The sequence below is a fragment of the Corapipo altera genome, unplaced genomic scaffold, assembly GCF_003945725.1.
Source record: "Corapipo altera isolate COAL_440 unplaced genomic scaffold, ASM394572v1 151, whole genome shotgun sequence".
Classification (NCBI taxonomy): domain Eukaryota; kingdom Metazoa; phylum Chordata; class Aves; order Passeriformes; family Pipridae; genus Corapipo; species Corapipo altera.
In genome coordinates, this window is record NW_020884976.1 from 1,515,560 (window position 1) to 1,541,620 (window position 26,061).

Here is a 26,061-nt window from a genome sequence, read left to right on the forward strand (position 1 = left end):
CCTGTGTCTGTGTGTGCCGCTGTCCCTGACCCTGTGTCTGTGTGTGCTGCTGTCCCTGACCCTGTCTGTCCCTGTCCCTGACCGTGTGTCTGTCCCTGACCCTGACCGTGTGTCTGTGTGTGCTGCTGTCCCTGACCGTGTGTCTGCCCTTGTCCCTGACCGTGTGTCTGTGTGTGCTGCTGTCCCTGACCGTGTGTCTGTCCCTGACCCTGACCGTGTGTCTGTGTGTGCCGCTGTCCCTGACCCTGTCTGTCCCTGTCCTTGCTGCCCTGCACCTGGAACTCGGGCAGGGCAAGGTGTCCTTCTTTTAGGATGGTATTCCTCAATTTAGCCCCCTGTCGTTCGCCAAAACCAGGACACAAGGTGACCCTGCAGAAGAAATAGCGGCAGGGCCAGCCATGGCAGGGAATGGTGTGGTATCATGTATGTTTAAAATCACTTTATAGCCAAATACTAGGTTTATTTGCAGCATATCACCTCGAGGAAGGTGCAGGTTTTCAACTACTCAAGCCACATTCTTAGAATATTCTGGTACTTCTCTAGGGAAAGGGAGACAATATTGTCCCAACTCAACTCAAAGGGACTCTGTAAGAACCAGATTATTTCACAGCCCAGGCAAGGAGGATGAGTTCTCCATTTCCCCACTATTTTACTTACAGAATAACCTGCCTAAATGAATTCTTCCCATTTCCAGGCATTTTGTTATCTTTTAGATAAAGAAAAGTATTTTCTCCTCCTCATCTTTACCCCATTATCATTTCAAGCAATTCAGGTGAGAATACACCCCTCACCCCCCCCCTTCCCAGTTCCCCCAGCTCTAGAAATGTCAGTCTGACCGGTTATGATGCTTTGCCCAGCTAGTAGGGGAGAGCACTGTATTTCCTGAGTACTTGTATTTTTCTAGGCCATTTTCTGATCTCTTGCCAAAGACCTTTTCCCTAGTTCGGTTGACAACAGCTGCAGGAAAACTCCTTCCGGAGGGAGGAGTGAAGGCAGAACAGTTTCACAACACTCACCCCAGCCAGGATTGGTGCTGCTGTCGGGTGAGGAACGGTCTGTAGGTGAGAGCTGTTGGCGTGACACGCTCAGGGCTCTGCTGAATCATGTTTGCCCGTCGCCTGCCCTGGTGGAGATCCAGTGCCACCATCCAGCCCTGGCAGTCGGGCCACTTTCTGCCTCGCACCAGGGACAGGTGCCAAACACCGAGTGTTAAAGGAATCAGCACGACCGTGGGGCAGGAGCAGCCGGTCAGCACGCAGCAGAAACAAGTGTTAGAAAATCTGGAAATGCCCCTTGTGAGGAGACCAACGGAGACCCTCTTCCAAGAGCAGCCCAAGACTGGGAACCCATACTTGGAGGATACTTTGCTTCGGAATTACTTGAAAACTCACCTTCCTCCCAAGGTCTGGCATGCATGTTTGTGTTTCCATGTGTACCCACCACAGCTCCTCCCAGTTGCTGTTTCATCCTGTGAATTGAATGTTTCTCTGAACCTTTGAGCATTTAACTGGGGGGAATTTATCAGCTTTCTTTAAAACTAATTATGTTTGAGGGCAGGAGTGACAAACAGTGTCACGACATAAACAGCAAGTGGCTCAGTGGCTCCTGGGACTGGGCTGAGTGTTGCAATGTTGTTGTGGAATTGTCGGTGTGGGTATTTGTTGTCTGGTCGTCTGCAGAACAGAATTTCAGAGAGAAGTTAAAAACTAAGATGCCTCCAACCTCTGCTGTGCTCTTCCACCTCTCTTCCCCTGGGAAGAGGGGCTTTTAAGGAAATTCTTAAGGAATGGGGCTGTTCTCAGTAATGGGGCTATTCTCCGCTGAGTGCTCGAGTGGGTACAAAGGCCCCTTGGGGTCTGCTTGGTCTCAGCACAGGCCAGTGGCATTTCTGGGTTGGTTTTCAGCCAGAAAAGACCCTGTACAGGTTTCAGGGGTGCAGGTGGTGTGGTGATACCCTGAACTGTGGGTTTCTGTGATGTGAGCTCATCCTTGAGGAACCCCTGGGAGCAGGCAGCTCACCTCACTGGCTGTCCTCTGACAACACCCCAAGGTCCACACTGGTTTCCCACTTTTCAGGGACCCGTTCTCATGGAGCAGAGTGTGACATCTCTCCATGATTTATTGCAGCAGAAGCTGCAGTGACCTCTAAAGCCACTGGGTGAGCAGAGGGGAAGAACGTGGCTTTCAGTGAGGCTCTGCCCTCCTCTGCTTTCCCTTCGGGTCTGCGATGCCTCGCAGGCACCGGGTGGGAAGAGTGTGGTGGGAGCAATGGGAGCTTGCTTTTGTCACAGCTATCCCTAAAGACAGGAATGAGCCCTCTCTAAGCACCACCGTGGCCTTCTTGCCAGAAGAGAAGATGGGAAAGGATGATGCCTTTGAGCAACCGTGAAGATCCTGCTCCTGATCTGCATCTTTGGAAGAACCACAATTCAGGTCTCCCAAAGAATAAAAGGATCAATGCTGTGTTTCAGTGAGGCTGAGAGCTGCCTCCACTCCTTCCCCAAAGAGAGAACAGCGGCTGTGAAATCTCCCAGAGCAGCATCTCCCTTTCATTTCTGCTCTCGGTCCCCGCGGGGCAGTGTTGCCTCGCCGCTGGAAGGGAGAGCCCCGGCTGCTGTCTGCAGCACTGGGAGCCGGCTTTCCATGGGAACACCTTCCTGACCAGGAGAGCAGCAACCCCCGAAGCTCTGGGTGTCCCACCGAAGCAGACACCACGTTGGAAGTTTATTCCTGTTGTACTATTCAGTGGCAAACACAAAAATTTTCCTGGAATGGCACAAAAGATTTCTTCCTTTGTTTGAAGGTGATTTCAGAACACAGAACAAAGCACCTGCTTTTTCTGAGCATTGTTGTGAAGAAGGATATATCTGGTGTTGATCGACCTGAAAATATGTCCTTTACTATAAAGGGTCACACTCCTAATGTCCAGTAATTTGCACATTTCCAATATATTCATGCCTGGAATATCAAGGGGCAGATTAGGGTGAAGGAGATCACCCAGCAGCCTCAGCTCTGGTGGTTTACAGGTGTCCTCTCCATATCCCAGTGTCTGTTCTTTGGAGCACTCAGGCTGCTGTGTGTGATGCTCAGCAGTCACAAACACAGGAGTTTTGATTTTGTTCTTTCACCTTGGGAATAAATACATTTATTTGTTTATTGTGGTTTGTCAGGCTATGTGTCAGTGGTTTGTCAGGCTGTGTGTGGTCAGGGCATGAGCTCCCAGCAAGGCAGTTGGGGTTTCTAGGAAATATGGACGAGCTCCCTGTAGTGTGAACTCAAACCAAGAGATCTATCTGGTAGGCTCATGCTCTTCTGCCCACAAAAAAATACCAGGTAAGCAGTTCAAAGGTTCTTGTGCTTCAGGGATCAGCAAAGTCCATGAACTCTGGTTTCCTGGGTTACGCCTTGTAAACAACGTTCAAATGATAAGCACTGGAGGTGCACACCCATCCCAGCTGGGCTCCAATGGAAACAGGACTGCGGCATGAGCTGGACCAGCTGACAGGCTCTTGTGCATAGTTTGGGCTTGTTTTGTGATTTTTAACACTCTTTCACCATTCACCTGAAGGAAAAGTGGCTGGTCTGAGGGTGGAGACTTCCAGAGCAGCACCTGGACACAGCTCCGTGTGTGTTGGGTCCTCATCACAAGTGCAGAACAGCAGAGCGCTGAAGGAATCAATCACACGGGATGTAGCTCAGTGGAAAGTCAATACGGGGGGGGGGGCAGGAAAGGAAGAAGCTGTGTTTGCATTTCAACAGCAGCACATTAATGGGGTTTATAACTGCACTGTTTTAGGTACAGCAACTATGGCATTCACCTCCTTGATTGTTTTATTGAGGAGGGAATGAGTGTCTCTCGAGGGGCAGAGGACAGCAAACAATACTCCTCTGATGGAAGCAAATCAGGTGCTTCCCTGACCCCCAGTACAGCCTCGGATGTGTTTATGCTAATGAGGGTCCAACAGTGCTGGAGGTTGGGTCCTGTTGGTCTGATTTTAATCTTCTCTAAGTCAGGTTATTTAAGGTTGGACAACTTCACTCATGTTTTCCACAGAGAGGGAAGAGCACTTGCAGAAGGCAATTACTGTCACCTTGAAACAGGAATGTGAGGGAGTTGGAATGAGTCACTCCTCTGTGGTGGGCGCTGGTTTCCCTCCATTAACTGTGGACAGACTGCTCTGTTCTGGTCAGCCAAGCCCAGGGGAAACAAGGGCACATGAATTCTTCTCCAGGGTCCTGTAGGAAGCTGGATGCAGGGTGGGAATTTGAATCAAGACACATTGCCTGCCAAGCTGAGGATGAAATGATTCCTCCATCCCTCCTTTACTAACCTGACAGGCAGATAACTGCTAAGCCCAGTGAAAGTTTTCCTGTACAGAGGAAGGCATTCCAGTTTTGGCAGCCCTTCCCCTGGCATTCTTCTCCAGCAGTAAATCATGGAGTGGCTGAGGAACCTCTGGAGACCGTCTCACCCAACCCCTCTGCTCATGTGCATCTGTGTCATTCTCAGCCCTGATACTAAAGCACTTCTGCCTTTTGTACAATCCAGACATGTTGCCAAAAGTAACTTGAAAAAATGATTGTGAGGGCAAAAAGAGAAAAAGTGTCAATGGAGCACAGCTGTGCCAGCAGAGGCTGAGGGAGAAGTTGTTGTGCTGTGTTACAAAATGCACAGAAGGGTCAGGTGGCAAGAGACCACTGGCACTGCAGGACATGGGCAGTGCTCTGCCTTTCCAGCTGGGACCAAGGCTCCTGCCTTCCACGGTTGCGCTGAAGGGCTCTTCTTGCTGCTCCATAGGTACTGGAGGAGGTGCATCAGGACCTGGAGAGATTTGGAAACCGCCTGCTAACCAAGATCCAACCCCTGGGATGGGAATGTGAGTTGAACCCCCCCGTGTTCCGGCAGTTTGACGCCTGGGGACAGCGCGTGGATCGCATCGACACCTGCTCGGCCTGGAGGAGGATGAAGGAGATCTCGGCGGAAGAGGGGCTGATTGCTGAGGCCTATGAGAGAAAATACTCCAACTGGAGGTAACTGGGGGAGAATGGGAGCAACTCAGAGCCTTCCTGGTTATTCTTGGCAAGGTTTATCCAGCTGGTTGTGTAACGGGTAACAGATGCTGCCTGGACACCAGCTCAGCTCCTGCTGTCCCCAGCAGCACTGTCTGTCCACTGCAATGTTCCACTTCAACAATGATAGGCCAGAACTAAAGGCCCACACTTGATCATAATAGTTTTTGATGTCACCTTCCTGATTGTGGGGCCTGGCAGTTCCCTGCACTGCTCCAGCTAACGCAGCTAAAGATCTGATATTTCACCTGCAGTTTCGTTGTGTTCCGGTCCATGGAGACAGACCCACATTTCTTATTGTTAAAAACTGAACCAGTTGGCCTGGTGCTGGCAGTCCCACTGAGACTGAGACACTCTGCTGCTTCTCTTCTCTCCTCCTGGCAGGAGCAGCTTTTGCCCTCTCAGAAATGAGTGGTCTGATCCTCACCTGCTCTGGCTGTATTTTTCCCTCTCTTCCCAGTCGAGATGTTTTATTCTCCCGCTGTTGCACTGCTGTGTAACCCGTCTGTTCTCTCTCTCTCTCTCTCAGCCGCCTGTACCAGGCTGTCAAACTGTACTTGTTCTCAACCTCCTCTGGAGGTTTCAACTGTCCACTGGCCATGACTGATGGGGCAGCCAAAGTCATTGAGGTATGAGCTCAGCTGGTCCCTGAGGGCACAGCCCACGTCCTGGCAGCTCTGGTTAGAGATGGGAGCACCGGCCAAGGATGGAGGAGCACTGATCCACCATCTGGCTCTGGGCACGACCCTTGCCTGCTCTGTGACTCAGCTCCGTCCCCCACTGCCTTTGTCTGTTAGTGACAAAGTCTCTGTGCCCACGCCAGGTTTATGTTTACTTACAGCACTGTGTACAGTCAGGCCTTTGCTGCATGTGACACCTGCGACACTGCAGGGAGTTGGAAATGTGTCCCAAGTGGAAGTGTCCAAGGCCAGGTTGGACAGGGCTTGGAGCAACCTGGTCTAGTGGAAGGTGTCTCTGCCCATGGCAGAGGGTAGAACAAGATGGGCTTTAAGGTCCCTTCCAACCCAGACCATTCCATGATCCTATGATGTTTTTACTACAAGATTATTTATTTTCCTATTCCTTATGTGGAGTGGCAGTTAGATATACTGGGCCAGATCCATACCTGGTGTAAATTCACCAAGCCATCAAGACTTTCCCAGTTGGAATATTTGGTTCTGCATCTTAGTGACACCCTTTGCACTCCCTCAGTGGCTGCATAGGATTCAGAGGAAAATATCCTTTAAGTATCTAACTGGGCATTTTAATTCAAAAAAATGAAACCAGCCCAAGGCAGTTACCTCTTCCCAGCTGGTGACATCCAGTGTACATGAACATATGCTGATACCTGGCACATGGGCTGTGTTGGGAGCTCTCTGTCCAGATGTCCAGCGGTGCTGAAATCTGAGGAGGGTAAGGATGCTCAGCACTCCCCTTTGTAACACAGGGAACACCTTCTATGTGCACAGTGCTGCAGCAGCCAGGCAGGAGCTGGCTGGCTCACAGGCTCTCTGCAGCACCTGCAGATGCTCCGCAGTGCAGGACCCCACCCGCTTCCAGACCGGCTGGTCTGAGCCCAGGACACACCAGGGGCAGTTAAAGCATCTGTCTGATTCCATCTACTGTGTTATGATCATCTCAGCTTCTTTTCCCTCCCCCCAAACAGTCGCTGGGTATTCCTGGGTCTCTGAAAAGTGCTTTTGACCGTCTGACATCCCGTGAGCCCAAGAAGTTCTGGACCTCTGGCCAGTGGATGACGGAGCGCAGGGGCGGCTCGGATGTTGGTACGTGCCCTGAGGAGGGAGACAGATGTGGCAGTGAGAACTGAGAAAATGAAGGGTGTGGGGAGCTTACAAAGCCAGGGAGCTGGTTAGGAATCCTCTGCATAGCTCAGATTTTTAACCAAGACAATGCCCAACTTCTGTCCACTGGCGCAAGCAGAACACACAGGCAGGCACAGACCTGTGCTCCTTGCACAGGTAACACACAGATCTCTAGCTCTATAATCTAAACATTGAGCCACACAGTCAAGTCCATCCCTTGATGACTGAGAAGGCATCCTTGGCCTTCAACTTGACTAATGTTAGTTAGTAATAACATTAGTTATTTGCCTACTAACATTAATAATGGGCTACGGAACCTCAGAACTCTGCTGCAGAGGCAGAACTGGGGAAGGGGAGTCTGATGAAGCTGCAGCTGGTTTTCTGGTTGAAGCAGTGAAAAGATCAGCTGTGAAGTGAAAGATGTGCATCACTGCAGGGCTCCCAGATCTGCAGAGCCCTTAGTGTTCTCGGCTGTGGCAGCCCCTAAAGAACCGGAGGCACTGGATTATACACACTGCATTTTTTATCGAGGGTCAATGAAAGAGATTAAAAGCTCACCCATGCTCCATCTTCATAGCAAGAGGTGGCTTAAAAGAGCTGCTGCTTAAACTGAAAAAGCAGCATTGATTGACACAGAAGGTCCCATAAGGTCAAGAAATGTTCCCCTCTCTTTCAGCAAATGGCACCGAGACCGTGGCCAGGAGGCAGCCGGATGGTACCTTTCGTCTCTATGGATTTAAGTGGTTTACATCAGCTGCTGACTCTGATATGGCATTAACCCTGGCCAGGATAGCAGATGCTGAAGGACAGGTAAACCAGTTCTGTTGGATGGCAGCGCCAGGTGAAGGAGCAGGGACATTCTCTTTCTTCCTTGTTTCATCATAATTAAATCCTCACTGTGGGTCTTTCAGTGTCCCCAGGGTTCCAGGGGCCTGTCCCTGTTCTTCCTGAGGGTTCAAGACGAGGAGGGGAAGCTGAACAACATCCAGGTGCAGCGGCTCAAAGACAAGCTGGGCACCAGACAAATGGCAACGGCAGAGCTGTGGCTGCAGGGAGCCAGAGCAGAGCTGGTGAGAAGGGGTTCACCCTCCCCTGGGCACTGGGCTGGCCTGGCACAGCACACACTCCTGGGGGTTTCAGCAGTGATCCCAACTGGAAAAGCTCCCCCCCTTCCATCTTGTTGTCTGGCTGTTCAGCAGTGGGGCTGTGTGGAGCACGGCTGAGAAGAGCTCAGGAAAAGATGTGAGGGAAGAAAAAAAAGAAAGTCATTTTAGGCTGGCCATTTCCCTAATCCAGATGCACTGAGCCAGCTGAGGTACAGTTTGTGTAATGTGCAGGTAGAGCAAGCAACAGGGACCAGAACTGATCATGCCACCTCTCTGGTCATGGAATCATAGAATCACAGGATTGTTTGGCTTGGGAGGGACCTTAAAGCTCATCTCATTCCACTCCATGCCATGGGGGCAGGGTCACCTTCCACTAGACCAGGTTACTCAGAGCTCTATCCAACCTGGCCTTGAACACTTCCAGGGATGGAGCAGCCACACTGTGCCACAGACTTGATTAACATGGGACAGCCATATTTTAAAGCACTGAGGTGCCTGAGGTCAGACAGGAATGGAGTGGAGCCCGTGCCCATCTGTCTGTTGGCACCACTTTCACTTCCATATCCACCCCATCCCCACTCAGGGCAGTGTGAAAGGCTCACAGCAGCCTTTGTTCCTCGCTGTTCCAGATCTCTGCAGAGGGTCGTGGAGTGGCCTCCATCTCCAACATGCTGAACATCACTCGGATCCACAATGTCATTGGTGCAGTAGCTTCCATGAGAAGGTGAAGGCAGCATGGATCCCCCCCGAGCTGAAGGAGCAGCTTGTCAGGACAAGGGGACTTGGCAATGCTCGGCCTTGTGCTGAGTGACATCTAATGCCTTTGTGGGACAGGTCTGGAAGGCAGCAGTGCTGGAGGAGGTTGGGGGTGACCCAGGCTGGGGGGTACAGCTGAGCAGGGTTCTTCTGGTGGGGGTGGCTGGAAGGGAATGCTCAGAAGTGGAAGGTCTGTGTTCTGCCTGTGTTCCCTGTAGGATGATCAGTCTGAGCAGGGAGTACGCCCGCAGGAGGGTTGCCTTTGGGAAGCTCCTCAAGGACCATCCCCTACACATGCAGACCATAGCCCGGATGGAGGTGAGGCTGTTGGGAGCCAAGCTGAACCTGTTGGGAAAGAAAGAGGGCAGAGCTCTTCTGCTGGTAATGAGCACAGCCAGCCTGCAGTGTGCAGCAGTCAGATGTAGGAGGCTCTTCCTGCTACATGGTGTATGCAGCAAGGAAGCTGCCACATTCTAGTGGGATTTGATCTGATGATAGACCTAGCTTCCCTGCTGGACTTCAGGTTATCCTAAACAATTACCTGGGAGCTCTCCTGGGTGGAACACCAAAGTTCATGAGTGCCCCTGCTGTGATGAGCCATGATCTCTGAAACTGGGTCTTGGCATCAGAGTCCAAGCCTGACACCACAATCACCTGAACTGCAGTTACCAGACTCCTGTCCAGGAGTGGTACAGACTCACCCAGCTTCCCTGGTAGCTCATGCACCAGGAGATGGGCTGTAAACAGCATTTTAAAATTCTCTTGCGAGTTGGGGGAGAGGGAAAGTGTCAACATCTGGCAAACATAATTTCAAGCTCTAGCTTCTCCTAGCCTGTGGCCAGAACTCCACCTCTGAAAGAAAGGGCAGATTTTATACAGTCCCACAGCACATCTTTATGCAGAGGAGCTACAGAGCTCCATATCCTGATGCTTCCCAAGTCACAGTTTGCCAGGGAAGTAAGTTGCTCAGCAAGAAATCTGTCACAGGCCTTGCAGCTGCTGGTGCTCAGAGACTGACCAGCATATGTGTGGTGTCACATCCCTTACCCTTGGAAAGGATATGGATTTGTGGCCTGGATGACTGGTAGGAGCTTTGCTAAGGCTCAAGCAGTCCTGATGAAGTGGCATTGCCCCTTTCCTCAGATCACAGTGTCCAAGAACAGCAGCTCCAGAGAACCTTTGGTATTCTGTGCTTTGTGCCTTGCCTGGTAGGAGGTCTCTGTCTCTGAAGCTGTGGGTCTGTGCAGGCAGAGGTGGCATTTTCCCCTCGAGGCAGTCCCATGGCACCTCAGCATGGAATCATGGAATCAGCCCTAGTCCCAGATCCCTGGCAGTGACACCCCTTGTTCTCTGCTCACAGGTGCAGGCGCGAGGGGCGTTTCTGCTGCTCATGGAGGTCGCTCGCCTGCTCGGCCTGGCAGAAACCAGCCTGGCCAGTGAGCAGGACCAGCTGCTCCTGAGACTGCTGGTCCCTGTGGCCAAACTGTACACGGGGAAGCAGGTATGGAACAGGCAGTTTGATTAGCCTGGGAAGGGGCTGTGTGGCACATGGACAACCACAGAGCTGGAAAGAGGGCTGAGTAACACAGCCAACATGAAGGGCAGGGAGAGGGAGCAATACCAGCAGGACCTGCAGCAGGTACTGCTCTGGAGACCGGACTCTGTGGGTAGGAGCCTTGTCCCTTTGCTCTCACCTGAGCCATCTGGGGACAGAGACAGCCAGCACTGCTGAGAAGTGCTCCATGTGCCACAGGAATGCTGCTGGGGCTCCCCATGTCCAAGGAGGACACAGCCACAGAGAATATCGTTCACTGTGAATAAAGAGAAGAGTAGATGTTAAGAGCTTAACATTAGCCTTAACTTCAGGGGTCTGCCCTCTGCTCATGGCCCTCAGCTTACATACACAGAAGCTGAAGGTTAGGGCTCTCCTGGACTAGAGAAACACGCTCCCATGTACCAAGCACACAACAGGTACCTTGTCTAGGAAGGACTGTGTTGAGACAGACTCTCCTGGGATCTTCTCCCAAGGTCTGCCTGCTCCTGCAGGTCCTCTCTCAGTCTTCATTCCCCAGTTTCTCCTCTTGTATGTAGTGAGGAAACGGCCTCAGGAGGTCAGCAGGGCCCAGTCAGCCCATCTCAGTAGGAACTGTTGTTTCCCCTCATGCACTTTGGATCATGCCAGCTCTGCCTTTTGCAGGCTACTGCTGTGGCTGTGGAGGCCATGGAGAGCTTTGGGGGCCAAGGTTACATGGAGGACACGGGCGTGCCAGTCATCCTCCGGGATACTCTGGTAAGAGCAGCAGGAGAAGCTCCTGTGTGTGCCCTAGTCCCCTGCACAGCACTCTGCTTCCCTGCTAAAGACCTGCTCCAAGGGGAACACAGTCCTCCCAGGCTCACTCCAGGTGTGGCAGCTCTTCCCTCACTGCCTTCCTGCTGAGCCCAGCCATTCCCAAGGAGGGGACAGGATGTGTTCCTGGTGCTGGGGTTGTTCCCCAGCACAGTCATGGAGCTGAGCTCCCTCCTTTCCCCTGATGAGGCCAGACGTTTCTGGAGATTTCCTTAATATCCCTTAGCTCTGCTCCATGTCTTTGTTTCCTCACATTCCCCTATTTTTGTTGCAGTCACTCCAAAGGCTCCTTCCTGCTCTTGCCCAGCCTCCTCTTCCCCACAGGTTCTGTCTATTTGGGAGGGAACAACCAACATCCTGTCCCTCGATGTCCTGCGATCCCTTGCCAAGAGCCAAGGACGGGTGATGGCCGTGTTCCTGTCCACAGTGCAGGTGAGCCCACTCCAAAAGCCCTGCTCAGCCTCATTTTCCCACCTTGGCAGAGCCTTGTTTGGGGTTCACGCTCCTGAATGAGATTGGCAGGGAATATGCCCAAACTGAAAGTTTTAGACTAGTATTCCAAAGGTGTCTTACAATTCTGCTCCTTAAATAGCAGGATGCAGGTAGTGCTTGTCCTGGGATCCTTGTGTGCAGATACTTTCAGCTCAGCAGTGAAGAGTTTGCATTGTCGGAGTCCCTCATGACAGGCACCAAAATAAGTACATTTTTAATGTGAGTCACCCTCCTGAATCCAAAATAATTTTGTGGTTTTGTTCCTTAACTGGAAAATCACCACAAGACTGCTGAATATTGAACCTCACTAGAGCTACCTACTGCATTATGACTGTCTATTTTTATTCCCACTGAAAAGATGAGAAGAGCCAGAGGAATTCCATTGCTGTCTCTCTAGATTTGCCATTCTCTGCCTTTGCCTTTAAAGTTGCTCAGGTGACAGGCCCGCAGCAGCTCAGATTTTCATGAAGGTAAATGAGCATCACTGTTTTGGTGTGTGTCAAAAAGGGAGACAGAAACCAGCCTGGGAGGCAGGATCAGTGTATCAGAGGGTGTTTTCCCAGAGGTGATATTATTAATCCAGACACAGCAATCCACATGTACAGCAAGGCAATCCTGGGCATCTGGAGTGCTGGATTGGGCTGTGTGTAGCCTTCACTTTTCCATCCACACCCTGTGGGAAGGGAACACTGTGCTCCTGCAGCACTGACAGCTAGATAGGGCTTTCAAGATCCTGAGTAATTCTCCCAGTGGCTGCAAATTCTTCCCATTTCAAACCCCCAGCTCGGCCATGCTCTGTGCACAGCACCCCTCTGACCTCAGGGGATGAGGGTCTCCTTACCAACCTCCAGACACCTTTTGAGAAAGAAGTACTTCAATTTGATGACCAAACAAGAAGCCAAATCTGCTCACGAGCAGGACTGAGCACAACTGCTAATGGCAAATGGTCCAGGTGCTGGCAAACAGCAGCTTAGGCTGACACTGCAGGTGGTGGAGCGGAGAAGGAAAGGATCTGGCTCCAAAAATCATTTGGACAGAAGCAGCCTCCACAGTCTCCCATTTAACACCAGTCCAAACAAATCCCCCCCAGAGGTGCCGTGCTGATCCCCAGAGCACCTCCCTGCTGCAGTGGGAGGGCCCGGCTGGGTAATCAGGGGAGCCTGGGGAAGGTCCTGATGCAGAGCAGGGACCTGCACAGCAGCGACCAAACTCTGAGATTCATTAATTAACGAGCTCATTACTGTTCTCCCACCAATCACCGTGTGTGAGGCTGGAGGGCAGCAAGCTCTGACTTCAAGGTCTCCAAATTCCAGTAAGTGCCACTGCATTTGCTGTCCTCCTCACTCTGAGGCTGCTGCATTTCCAGGGAGAGGGGCTGGGTCGGGCTCAGCTGGGACAGCACTGGGGGTGCTCCTGGATAGAACAGATCAGACTTGGCCAGTTCAAGCTTTTCTCTTATGCCACGGGCAGCCAGGCAGTGGAACCACAGCCTGGGAGGGATTTCTGCCTGCAGGAGCACACTGAGTTTCTACCCCAGAATCAGGGTTTCACTCACAGGTGATAAACAACCTCTATTTTGAGCTCCAAGTGTCCAAATTTTTTCAGTCTCTGGGAGTCTGGCTCCGTTTGAAACGTCCCTCCCATTCCTGTCTAGTGAGGAAATAATTTAGCCCATCATAAAGGGATTTTAACGGCCCCAATCCATTTCCTTTTTATTGATGCACACAAACCAAGTACAATGTACTTTATGTTTGTCCATCAAGGCTCTCAGTGTGCAGGATTTGTGCCCAATGTCAGACTGCTTTGCAGAGAGCAGCATTAGTACTTCCCACAGCACTTGTTTCTCTGAAGGTTGGATCAAGGTTGACATCCCCCCTGGCCCCTCTGCCACCCGTTTTTGCTTTTATCCCGGGACAGTTGCCTCTACTGATGGTGGGATGCCCAGTGCTGCTGGTGTTGTGACCAGGAGCAGAAACCCAGTGTTGTAATTACCCTCAGGAAATACACAAAGCTTCCTCATCCTTGTGCAATGAGATTGTGAAAAGCTGATTTTTTGGTGTTTTTAATACACAGGTGAGTTTGTGACAAACCACTTTATCCAGAGGTTATTAGGCTGGAAAGTCTGAGGAGAACACATGGCATGAAGAGTGATTGTGAGAGACAGGGATGGAATCCTGGAATGATGTGGGTGGGAAGGGACCTTAAAGCTCATCTCATTCCACCCCCTGCCATGGGCAGGGACACCTTCCACCAGCCCAGGTTGCTCCAAGCCCCGTCCAACCTGGCCTGGGACACTTCCAGGGATCCAGGGGCAGCCACAGCTTCTCTGGGAAACCTGTGCCAGGGCCTCCCCACCCTCACAGGGAAGAATCTCTTCCCGATATCCCATCCATCCCTGCCCTCTGGCAATGGGAAGCCATTCCCTGTGTCCTGTCCCTCCCTCCCTTGTCCCCAGTCCCTCTCCAGCTCTCCTGGAGCCCCTTTAGGCCCCAAAAGGGGCTCTCAGCTCTCCCTGGAGCCTTCTCTTCTCCAGGTGAACCCCCCCAGCTCTCCCAGCCTGGCTCCAGAGCAGAGGGGCTCCAGCCCTGGCAGCATCCTCATGGCCTCCTCTGGACTCTCTCCAGCAGCTCCACGTCCTCCCTGTGCTGTTCCCAGGGCTGGAGCAGCTCTGCAGGGAGGTCTCACCTGAGGGGGCAGAGGGGCACAATCCCCCCTGCCCTGCTGCCCACGCTGGGGGATCAGCCCAGGGCATGTCCTGGATTCCAGCTCCACCGAGGGGGCAGTTTCAGGTGGATGCTGCACAGGCCCAGTCATTTCATGTTGTACTAAAATTTTATTAGCTGGAATTTTGAGCCAGAGCCTTGAGTGTACTTTAGAATTCAATTATAACCTGAAAAGTGCCTCTAAAGTAGCTCTGGGCAGTTTGCTGATTATTGCATTTGAGTCACTTCAGGTGAAATTTGGGCATATCCCAGGGCAGTGTCTGAACTCCAGCCCTCTGTGCATCGTGCAGGGCTCAGAGTCAACTCCTGCCTCCAGAGTGTCTGTGTAGGGCTGTAACTCAGGCTGGAAATCAGCCATACAATCTGAGACACGTGGTGGTGTTTGCAGGTCCTTTTCAGAGCACAACCCCAATTTTCAGGCAACAGGAAACAAAAGGAGGTTACTGAGGGTGGGCTGTGTGTTTACCTAAAGCATCAACATGAGGTGGTGCTTTCAGCCCTGCTGGGGATGTTCTTCCTGTTGCTGTATTTTTAGATACTCATGATTAGCCTTGTAAGAACCATTCTGACCACATTGCTTGATGGAGAGAAAACAAATGGGCAGCATCTTAAAATTCCTCAGTGAAAACAGAAGGAATCAGAAACGCTGGAGCTCTGAAGCTCTTTTGCTGATGATTTCAAACAGAAAAGAGCAGTGTAGGCAGGGCAGTGATGTCTGTGCCTCCCCCCAGTTACACCCTGGAGCTGGAGCAGAGCAACATGCAGGAGAGAGAGCAGGAGCTGCTCCTGCCTCGAGCATCACCCCTGGAGCAACTCCCAGCCTCTCACTCCCAAATGCAGGGAGGACATGGAAAAACCCAGCGTGATCTTCCAGAAGGAGCTTTTGGTTAGGAAAGGAATAAGTTCAGTCTGAACAAAAGTAAAAGTGTAAAATTGGAGGGCAAAGACAATACAAGGTCTTTTTGTTCCCCTAAGGTTATAATGATGCTTTTTTGTTCCTGCTCTGTGTTTCCAGGGGTGTAAACTTCCCAGCTGTGTGGTGGTGCCCCAGCCACAGCGGGAGGTGCTGACAGGAGCACGTGTTGTCTCTGTTCTGGCTTCCACCCAACCTGCTGGGAATATGCTGATGCCTTTGAGGTCTTTGATCCTTGTCAGCAACCAGCTCCTTTGAAACACCTCATTGTCATTCCGTGGGCTTGGAATTCTTTGGGCTTTCTCTTGGCACTGGGGCTGTGTTTGTATTTGTCCAGCACATGCTGGGGGGAAGTTGTGCCCCTGGAACCCAGAACAGCAGCACTGGGGATGTGGGATTCTGGGCTGAGCAGATGGAGAACATGGAGAGGGAGGAGCTGGGGCACAGAACACAGCCAGGCTCAGCCTGTGCAGCCCAGCCCAGCTGGATTCCAGTGAGAGGAGCTGTGTGCTCACCCCAGCACTGACACCTAGAAACAGCAACAATTCTTTCTGTGTAACTGATTCTCACCAGTTGGGTACCAGATTTTACCACCTTTAGTCTCGTTTGCAGGTTATTGGTGAAGCCAATTAATGACCAGCACCCCCCACTGTGCTGCTCAGACGCCCAGCTGTGGGGTGCTCTGAGCTGGTCCCTCAGTCCTGCTGTGGGGAGACAGGTTTGAGCACAGTAAACATGGGATCACAGCCCACGAGGCAGGGCCAGCCCTGAACCAGGCAGTGTCCTGTCCTTCCTAACAGGGAATTACACAGGAGATGCAGGGAAAAGGCGTGGGAATGCTGTGTCCAAAAAACAACTATTCCAGACTCTCTCGGCAGAGTATCACTTGTGCTTTCACAGAGTATTTGGGATGTTGGAGAACAGTGGCCTGGCTCAACCAGGGGAGATTTCAGGTGGTGCTTTGAGGCACAGCAGAATGCCTGCGGTGCATCAGAATCATGGAATGCTTTTGGATGGAAAAGCCCTCGGAGATCACTGAGTCCTACTGTTCCTCCAGCACTGCCCAGGGCACCACTGACCCATGTCCCCACGTGCCAAATCCACATGGCTTTTAAATCCCTTCAGAGGTGGGGACTCCACCCCTGCCCTGGGCAGCTGTGCCAGGGCTGGACAACCTTCCAGCGAAGAAATTTTCCCAATATCCAACCTAAACCTGCCGTGGTGCAACTTGAGGCCATTTCCTCTTGTTCTGGGGCCTTTCCCACTGACACAGTTGCAGAGGAACATTCCTTTAAATGTGAATTTTCCTGCCTGGACACAGCATCTTTGTGGAATTAAAAATATAAACCCAGGAGAATTAGACCCTGATACAGGTTATGAAGTTGGAGAGAACTGGGGGTGAGAGCTGGTCCCCACATGCAGCTGGGAAGCCAGCATGGAAACAGCAACATCCTGGGGCTGGCCACAGGAATTCTCCATTCCCACAGCGAGGGACCTTCCTCTTGGACACATCCCCTTCCCTGCTGCTGCTCCCCGTGGGCAGTGCCAGTGGCACCACCGGGCTCTGAGCTCGCTGTCAGTGCTGGGCGTGTGCAGGCTCCCACCAGCCCCTTCCCTCGCAGGAGGCAAATGTGCTGCAATTTTTCCTGTGGTTGTTGTTTGCAGGAAAAGCTGGAGCTGGCATCGGGCACTGCTGAGCTGGCCCCGGCCGTGCAGCGGGTGCGGGGGGCCCTGGGCACCCTCACACAGTTCCTGGAGAAAGTGGGACCAGAGCCCGCCGTGACCATGGAGCTGGCAGCCAGAGACTTCTCCTACAGCCTGGCACGGATCTACACAGGTGGGGCAAAGGCAGGAATCACAGAATCCTGGGAAGGTTGTACTGGAAGGGATCTCAAAGCTCATCTCGTTCCACCTCCCACTAGCCCAGGTTGCTCCAAGCCCTGTCCAACCTGGCCTGGGACAATTCCAGGGATGGGGCAGCCACAGCTTCTCTGGGCAACCTGTGCCAGAGCCTCCCCACCCTCACAGCCAACAATTCCTTCCCAACATCCGGTGTAAATATACTCTCCTTCAATTTAAAGCCATTCCCTGTGTCCTGTCCCTCCATACCTTGTCCCCAGTCCCTCTCCAGCTCTCCTGGAGCCCCTTTAGGCCCCAAAAGGGGCTCTCAGCTCTCCCTGGAGCCTTCTCTTCTCCAGGTGAACCCCCCCAGCTCTCCCAGCCTGGCTCCAGAGCAGAGGGGCTCCAGCCCTGGCAGCATCATCATGGCCTCCTCTGGACTTGCTCCAGCAGCTCCACGTCTTTCTTGTGCTGATGGATTTCAGACCAGGAAAGGTCTGGGAGTCAGTCCCAGACAGCTGGGTCACACCTGGGTCAAGGGTGGAGCTTTAAAGCTCAGTCCTCACCTTTCCCACTGAAGAAGTTCAGCCTGAGAAATAACCACCAGTTGCTTTTCCCAAGTCCTGGGCAGTTCTGGCAGGATCCTGGGAATGCTGACATGTCCTGCTCTTCCACAGGAGCTCTTTTGATGGAACACGCAGCCCGGCCTGGTGCCTCCTCCACAGACACCTGCGCTGCCCTCAGGTAGGCACAGCCCTGCCCGGCCCTGCCTGTCCAGGGTGATTCCATGAGCCATGTGGGAGGCTTTGCTCTGCCTCCCAGAGTGATCCCACCCCCAGCCATGGCCACACACAGTTCCCAGGTGGAGACAAGCAGCACTCTGGGCTGGGCCCTCAGCCCCGGGGCTCTTCCCTGCCATGGGATATCTCCATTCTTGCAGTGATGGGATCTGACCTGGGCACAGCTCAGGGTGACACCAGCCCTGTGTGAGCCCTGTGTGTGTCCCAGGGCTGGCACAGACTGTTCCCTCTCTCCATGCAGGTGGTGCAACCAGGAGCTGTGTCCGGTGGCCGCAGAGTCAGGGTCCGGCAGTTACAGGGCCGGGGCAGCACTGCAGGACAGCGCCCTGGTGTATGGGGACAGTGCCCTGGTGTATGGGGACAGTGCCCTGGTGTATGGGGACAGTGCCCTGGGGCACAGGGACAGCACCCTGGGGCATGGGGGCAGCCGGTTGTGAGGCCCCACGGCCCCACCACACACAGAAGGTGGGCTGAAATCCAAAAAATCCCTCCCAAAATCCTCAGGTAGCTGCAAATTCCAGGCATGGTGGGGATGTTCCACCAAGGGCCAAACCAAATCCTTCAGGAGTGACCCCCACCTGCCCCAGGCTGAAATCCCCAGCTTTGGGCCGTTTCCTAATGCAGACACAGCCCTGGGAGTCACTCCAAGACGCTGGAATGTTCTCACCATGATTTAGGCAAAGCCCAAGTGATCAAATCCAGACAATGACTGGAAGCGGCAGCTCTTCAAGTGCCAATGGTGTTCTTTTTGAAGAAAACCAACCAAAACCAAACTCAAAACTCTCTGAAGCTTATTAAACACAGAAAAACACCGAAAACCACCATTTTCCCTTGTTCAACTTCTTGCTTTCCAGGCCTAACCATGGGCTTCCACCCTGGCATCTGCCCAGGGTGGGGTTTGCTCCCAGGTCACCCACCGTGACTCCAAGGGTCAGACAGCCCTTCCTACCTTGACCTCCTCAGGAACTGCTGCTTTCTGAAGAAAAGAGAGATTTTTATTCTCTGTGGCCTCCAGAAAGCTGAATAATTCCCTGTGCACGTGTCCCAGTGATGCTGCAATCCATCCTGACATAAATTCTACAGAAGTTGTGGATTGAAATCCAGTAACTCTCCACCTAAATGCTGACTGTGTGCTTCTCCTCCCTCAGCCTGCCAGTTGACCTGCTTGGGATTGCCCTGATGACTACAAGTTTTTAATTAAAAAGTTGGTAATAACAGAAGAAAAGCACTAGTAGGCCAAAGACAGCTGGAATTTATAGCTGGGAAGTGCTACAGCAGCCAGGAGACCGAGTGGGAAGAAGGGGAAGGAGCTGTTTGCTGAGCATGGAGCTGTCCAGCATTTCCCTGAGGCCAAACCAGCAGATCCAGGAGGACACGAGGGACAAACGCTGCCTCCAGGGAGGAGCAGAGTGGAGCAGTTCCAGTGGGATGCAGCAAGGGAGGCTCCAGGGGCTCTCTGTGTCCTGGCACGGGGATCCCAGGCTGAGCCAGGCAGAGCTTCCCTGAAATCACACAAATCCCATTAACCAGTCCCAGCACCAAAGGGCTTCCTTTGTATGTGCATTGAAGGGAATAAAGAGTATTTGGCCTTGAAAAGCCCCCAGCAGTATAGAACCATGGAATGGTTTGGGTGGGAAGGGACCTTAAAACCCATCCAGTCCCACCCCCTGCATGGGCAGGGACACCTTCCACCAGCCCAGGTTGCTCCTCATATACGAGCTATAATTTGCCTAAAAATAAGCCCCACAAACTGGGAGCTCTGCAGATGCCCCGACACAGAGAACAAGGGACTGTGAAATCATCACTGTGCAGGAAAATGAGAAATTTATTAAGATCTAAACATTCACTCTGAGGTTGAAGAACTGCTGTTGCACACAGGTGAGCACGAGGGTCTGACACGTCCCACTGCTGCTGAACAGCTCTGCCTTCAGAGCTTTGCATGATTTCAAACATTTCATGTGCTTCAAGTAGTTAATCGAGATTTCAGATGTCATTTTAGTACAAATCCCACAAAAAAAAAAAGGTACAATCAAACACATCACCACTGCAAGGTGTAAAAATCATTTCGTGGCAGGACTGCAGGAAATCAGTTTTAAAACCCAGATTTGTTAAATAATAAGGTCAAATTTTAGTAGCATTTAAAAAATGTCCAAGTCCAAAGAATATGGTGACCTGAAATGCCAAAATGCAACAATTGGAGCTCTGATGCCTGAACTGACCAAGACACCAAACTGTCCCTGAGGGCAGAGCTGTCCCCAAGGGCCCTGAGCTGACCCCAAGGGCCCTGAGCTGACCCCAAGGGCCCTGAGCTCCATCAGGAATCACCGTTCTGTCTTTTCTCACCAGTCAAAAAAAGAGCCTAAATCATTGCTTTGGCTTTTTAACCGAAAACCGTAATTCCGAGGGGCTCAGGAGCCAGTTCCGAGCGATGCCAGCGATGGGCAGCCCTAAGGACTGTGTGACACCTGGTCCAACCCTTACCTGGCAGAGCTGGCCTTCACTCAGCGCTGGCCGAGCCCCCCTGCCAGCACAGCCCAGCAAAACAACATCTTCTGACTCCAAACCTTGTCCTGGGTAATTCCGGTCGATTCGAGGGGCAGTTACAGACTGACCGTAACACCCCCACCTGTCCAACGGCCTCTGAGCCTGCTCAGCCTCCTGCACATGGCTACTGCCCTTTGCAGCCCCCCAGCCCCTCAGGACCTGTCCCAGGGTGGGCTCTGTCCCACCCCGACAGCCCTCCCAGCGCAGCAGAGCCATTCCCAACACCTCCCTCCCCTTCCCCACCAAAGAGCAGCAGGTTTTCCACACTACAGCTGCCCCCAGCACTCACCTGCACCGCTCAGGTGTGATCACCGAGCACTGCCTGGGTGTGAGATCACTGCCCTTGAATGACTCTGGTGTCACCTCCCCTGTCAGGGAGGGGTGGCCCCGCCGCTGTCCCACCTGTCATGGAGCCCTTCAGCTCCCAAAGATTTCCGTTCTGCAGCCGCTGTTTGTGACTCCCCAGATCCCCTCTGCCCACGGAGGTTGTTCCACAGCCCCTCAGCTCCTTTGTGACAGCAGCACCGCTGTCCTGGGAGGCTCCCGGGCTGCTGAGAGCTGGGACTAAGGAAAGGGGGAAGGAAGTTCCTTAGGAAGAACTGATCCCTGGGGAATGGGCTTTGATGCCCTGTCAGCCGTGTCCTCCTCTGGCAGAGCTGCCAGGGCACTGCTGCCCCGACAGGAGTTTCTGCACCAAGGGCTTCACAGCCCGTGGGAGTTAAAACCTTCTCTGAGAGCAGAGCAGACCCACCCCCGGCGTTCCCAAGGAGGGCAGTGCCCGAAGGCACCGATGTGCACACAACACCTGCAGGGCAATGAGCTCCTGGCAAAGCACTCACAGGTAACTCGAGTGTGAAAGGAGCTCTAGGAAATCAAACCGTGAGGTGTAACTGAAACCCTGCTCCCTTGTGTGTCCTTACCTGTGCCAAACGGGATCTTTGTGCTGCTTTCTCGCTCCTGCAGCTGCAGATCCCCCCAGTGTGAGCACAGCTCTGCCCCGACCTGCTTTGATTTGATTAAATAATCACCATCAGATCATGGAACAACTGAGTACGAGGTCCTGGGATGGGACAGGTCTGGCCCAACATCACTCACAGCTGCTCAAGGAGCTGCTCAGACCCCTGGGAGTTGAGGGCAAATCCTCCAAGAGAAGAAACAGCCCTTGGTGGGTGAGCTGAGGGATGGGAGCACAGCTGGGATGAGCAGCAGTCACAGGAAAATGGGAATAACAGGGCTTTAGTGCAGGACAAAGACCAGTTGAGTTTTCCACCTTCTGGGAAAAAAGATCTCAAACCTGAATGAGTTTGGTTTGTTCCCAAAGAGCTGCAGCTCCACCAGCACTGGGATAAGGCAGGAGCTGTAACAGTGACAACTCCGACCTCCCCCACCAAACCCCACTGAAAGCAGGGGAATTCCCTGGAGACCTGGGCTGCTCCTACAGTTGGGCAACATCATCAGAGTGAAATATGATGGTGAGTTAAGGGGAGAAAGGAAAACGTGGGATGCAGGGAGCTGAGACTCCAACACCAACAACCTCCAACAGTTCTCCATCCTTGGAAAACAGCACTGACTGTACCAACAGAACCCGGGGGGGGGGGGGGGGGTTGTGCCTTTCCCCCTCCCTGGGACCAGGAAAACCAAGTGTAAGATTTATTTTTTCTTCTGGGTTTAGGAGCAACAGTTTGTTGTTCCTTGCGAAGACACGGCCTGGAACACAAAGCCAGAGGCAGCAGCTGCTGCTCCTTTTCCAAGGCCTCAGTGCTCCCAGTGAACCTCCACCACGTCCCCTCCGAGGGACAGGGAAGCAAAATAAAAAAATTAGAAAGTGTGTTAGCAAATGCTCCCATGCAAAAGTCTAAACTTTATTCACTTTTATTTATATATTTAACAATTCTAAAGTATTTACTTCTCGCTTTTGACAAAAATGAAAAATATAGGAGCACTTTACTCTCTTGTGGAGAGAAGGGTTATTTCTGTACACAGCTACGGAGAGAGAGACGCTTCCTCCTTTACATACAAAGAAAAATAATATTAATAAAAAAAGTGCTTCATCGATCCAAAAAAGCCTAAAGAGCCGCAAGCGTTTATTCACACTGTACATCCCAGCCCTCCTGGCACCAGGAGCTGCGGAGGCTCCGGCTCATCCTGCCCCACACGAGGTTGGGGTAACACCCCCAGCCCCGGCCCTGCCCCCTCCCCATTCCCGGGAAGAGCCGGACATTCCCCTCCTCCCGCTCCGATGCCTGAGCCTCCGTTCCAGCACCCACTGCTGGGTCAGGAACAATTCCTGGACACCCCTCGGAGAACCCACCTCAGCCTCGCCTTTCCCTCCTTGTAGCTTTTTCTAAACCCGTGCCAGGGAGATCCCAAGATGCTCCGTCCCTTCCCAGAGCCCCTCCCCAAAAGGACGCAGCCTCCTCCTTCCTGGACATTCGTTCCTGCCGGATCCTCGTGGGGTGGGGAGGGCACAGTCAGACCCCCTGGGCCTCTCCCCTCAGACCCACCGAGCTCTGCCAGACAGTTTATCTGTGTCACCCTCCTTTGGATGTGATTGTGACATTCCAGGGAAGGGAAACGCTCCTTTCCCGAGGTTTCTTAGATTTTGAGCTGTTGTATCTAGAGCTCTCAAATACTCCAGCAGGATTGTTGGGAATATCACAGAGCAGTTGGGACTTTGCCTAAGGAATACACTGTGAGCAGGATCTACGCTTCCTCTGCCAGATTGCACTAAGCAGGATTTATGGGATCTATGGGAAGGGATGAGCACCTACTGCTGAGTTACAAACAGATACTCGGGAGATTCACACTTCAGTGACTGGGATTGGGGCAGAAGGAAGAAGGGGGATCCATGATGTGTTTTGGATTGTTGTAAGATCCTCAGGCAGGTTTTTCCTATCTGGGGTACACTGAACACAGCCTGGGAAAGGGGGAACATCCCAGGAGGATGCCAAGCACCAGTGCACTCCCCCCAGGACCGAGCCCGGAGACTCCAGCGGGTCCCGGTGCCTTCCATCGGTTTGGAGCCTCAGTAAAGTGCGAGTCTGACCCACCAGGGCCTGGGCCTGACCTTGGCAAAGCTCTGCTCCCACAGGGAACCTCCTAGAGAGGGGACAAGGACAAGGCAAAGATCTGCTCCTGTCCCACTCGGATTTGAATCATGGATTGCATGGACAGACCTTTGGAGAGGCCTGGTGTGACATCATCTCACCCCCCCCAACATTCCTGAGCCAACAGTCCAGGTGATCCCAACGGCTCAAAGCTCAGGGATTGTGTGTGCAGGGGATCCCCTGGGGCAGCCACTGTGAGAACAGAGAGGGAGAGGGCTCTCCTGGGAAGGACATTCCCACCTCTTGTAGCAGCAACAGGTTCCCAAACAGCAGTTTCTGGTTTGGAATTACAGGAGTGATTGAAAGCCCTGGAGGCTCCAGCTCTGGAGGTTCTGCAGCTTGGCTGGCCCAGTTCCCTCCGCTCCCCGCTCCCAAACCCTCCGAGCGGGACAGGAACACCCACGGGATCCTGGCTCTGGCCCAGCCCCTTCCCACCTCCACACCCTCCCGCAAACAAACAAACATATATATATTATTATATATACACACACACACGGACACACGGACAGGACAGGCAGGGAAGGGGGAAGAGCTGGAAAAGGAGACTCCCACAATCCAGCGGCGCACCCTCGATGTCCATCCCGCCCAGCCACGCCCCCGCCCGACCTCCACAGCGCTCCCGCAGCCTCCCAGCCTCGGCCCTCCGGGATCCAACTGTCCTGGGGAAGGGCCGGCTCGGCTGCTCCCCCGCCGCTCCCAGGCCGGGAATTCAGTTGGACGTGGCAGTGATGGGCTTGTCCAGTTCGAGGTCCAGGCTGGAGCTGCCGGGGTGGAGGCTGCTGTAGCAGGACTTGCAGACCCTGCTGGGCTCGAAGAGCTGCTGGCTGGGAACGGGCACCTTCTGGTTACAGCAACTGGAGCAGAACACGTTCCCACAATTCCTTGTGTCAGGAATAGAGGAGAGACAGAAAAGGGAAGATTAGAAGCAGTTTGATAAAGTTGTAAAATGAGATATTCCCAGTGCTGTGATGGGGTTGGCCCTGGAGACACTCTGGACCAGGGCACCGGCAGGGACAGCTCCAACATCTGCACTGATCCCTTCTCCAGTCGGAGCAGACATCCAGGAATGGACACAGGAGGGAGCTCGGAGGTGGGGACAGTGTGGGATTGTAGCTCATCAAACTCCTCTGCAGTGATGGGTCAGCTCTCTGCCATGTCATCATGGAATGGTTTGGGTGGGAAGGACCTTAAAGCCCTTCTCATCCCACCTCCTGCCATGGGCAGGAACACCTTCCACTAGCCCAGGTTGCTCCAAGCCCCGTCCAACCTGGCCTGGAACACTTCCAGGCTGGATGTGCTGCAGAGGAGCTCAGGGATGGTGCCACCACCACCCTGCAGCACAGGGCTGAGAGGGGCTGAGCTGGAGCCACAACAGGCCCCTCCTGCAGGAGGATGTGGGGACCGTGGGGCTGTGGCCCTGCTCACAGCCCTGATCCAGCCCGGGATCACAGCGGGACGGATGTGGCCGTGCTGGGAGGAGCCAGGACTGCTCCAAGCTGGGACAGATGGGAACACCAAACCTCATTTCAGTCAGTGCAACCCCCCCCCTGCCCCCACAGCAGCTCCAGCAGTCCCACACTCCTGCATCCAGGACACTGAGCCAACAGGGACCATGCAAAGCCCGGGGCGGGCAGGCAGGCGTTCCATGCGGGGCAGGCACTCATGGCATTCCCGGGAGCTGGCACATGCACCTCACTGGGGATGGGCACAGCTCAGGCAACTCCCTCCTCCTGCACCCCCTCACAGCCTGTGAGCCCTGTCCTCCAAACCCATCGACTCCTACAAGGAGCTGGGAGCAGCACTCCAGGGACCTGCATTTCGCAGCTGCCCTTCCCATTAACTCCTTGGCATCAGGATTTGGTGCCCTCCTTGTTCTGTGCTGGAGATTTGCTGCTGCCAAGAGACTGCCAGGGAATTCTGCTGACACCCAGCAGCTCTGACTAAGCCTTCCTTGCCAAGAGAGGAGATCTCCAGCTGCTGGTCACTGATGGGGAGAGAGGGAGCAGAGAAATCCCATTTCCCACTTCAGTGGACTCATTTCCTCAGTTCTGCACAGCAGCTCCAAGGCTCGGAGCGGGAACCTCAGCACAGAGACCAGCCTCTGCACAGGCTCTGGAGTCCAGAGGATCCTGTTAGAAACCCCTGTCAGAAACACCCATGGGAGTGGGAACAGCCCCTGAGGTGTCACACAGCAACACCCTGTGGAGAAGCAGCTCCCACAGCCCCAGCTCACTGCCCAAGGAACGATTATCCTGCAGCAGCTCCCTGCTGATGGATGAAGGAAAAGAGAACCAGAGAGATTAAAACAAGTATCTCTTTGTTGGAGTTCAACAGCTTCCTAACATATGCTTGGGGTTTTGTTGTTTTATCCCAGATAATGGTGCTCTGTAGCTGCTCTCCTGAGCTTTGGAAAGCTCTGGACAGCTCATCCTTCTATCCTGGTGGTCCCCTGCTTCGCTTCAGGGATTAGAATGAGATGTTAAAAAACAGGTTGGAAAAGGGATCTTGCTCGTTAGAGAAAGGGGGACTGAAAATCACACT

The 26,061-nt window shown here is 53.1% G+C and overlaps 2 protein-coding genes across 11 annotated transcripts in view; one reads left to right on the forward strand and one right to left on the reverse strand.

Annotated features, from left to right (window-relative positions):
• Nucleotides 1-973: 973 nt before the first annotated feature.
• LOC113957754 (acyl-CoA dehydrogenase family member 11-like) lies at nt 974-19,904 on the forward strand. 4 transcript variants are annotated; one of them, XM_027665509.1, is made up of 15 exons: nt 974-1,403; nt 4,799-5,031; nt 5,600-5,699; nt 6,737-6,854; nt 7,570-7,703; nt 7,805-7,963; nt 8,629-8,723; nt 8,974-9,073; nt 10,116-10,256; nt 10,953-11,045; nt 11,427-11,534; nt 16,896-17,067; nt 17,747-17,813; nt 18,111-18,334; nt 18,494-19,904. In XM_027665509.1, the coding sequence occupies exons 1-14, from the start codon at nt 1,104-1,106 to the stop codon at nt 18,304-18,306; spliced, it is 2,016 nt and encodes a 671-aa protein (XP_027521310.1). In that variant the 5' UTR covers nt 974-1,103; the 3' UTR covers nt 18,307-18,334; nt 18,494-19,904. The 4 variants fall into 4 exon arrangements, with proteins under 4 accessions (XP_027521310.1, XP_027521311.1, XP_027521313.1 ...); XM_027665510.1 differs by having other exon boundaries at nt 18,724-19,904; XM_027665512.1 differs by having other exon boundaries at nt 19,018-19,904.
• Nucleotides 19,905-22,254: 2,350 nt separating this feature from the next.
• MTMR3 (myotubularin related protein 3) overlaps nt 22,255-26,061 on the reverse strand; it is a 64,022-nt gene continuing 60,215 nt past the window's right edge. For 5 of the 7 annotated variants that reach the window (XM_027665499.1, XM_027665503.1, XM_027665502.1 and 2 more), the window contains one exon: nt 24,230-24,401. In XM_027665499.1, the coding sequence (XP_027521300.1) occupies nt 24,230-24,401 (172 nt within the window). Of the gene's footprint in view, nt 24,402-26,061 lie in introns of all 7 variants that reach the window. The other 2 variants (XM_027665498.1, XM_027665501.1) reach the window with 2 other exon arrangements.

What these genes read in the sequence shown, in the direction of transcription:
- LOC113957754 (XM_027665508.1), top strand. Translation starts at nt 1,104, where the DNA reads ATGTTTGCCCGTCGCCTGCCCTGGTGGAGATCCAGTGCCACCATCCAG. An exon ending in AGGGAGCCAGAGCAGAGCTG is followed by an intron (nt 7,964 to 8,628) that starts GTGAGAAGGGGT and finishes TCGCTGTTCCAG; the next exon opens with ATCTCTGCAGAGGGTCGTGG. An exon ending in GACACCTGCGCTGCCCTCAG is followed by an intron (nt 17,814 to 18,110) that starts GTAGGCACAGCC and finishes CTCTCCATGCAG; the next exon opens with GTGGTGCAACCAGGAGCTGT.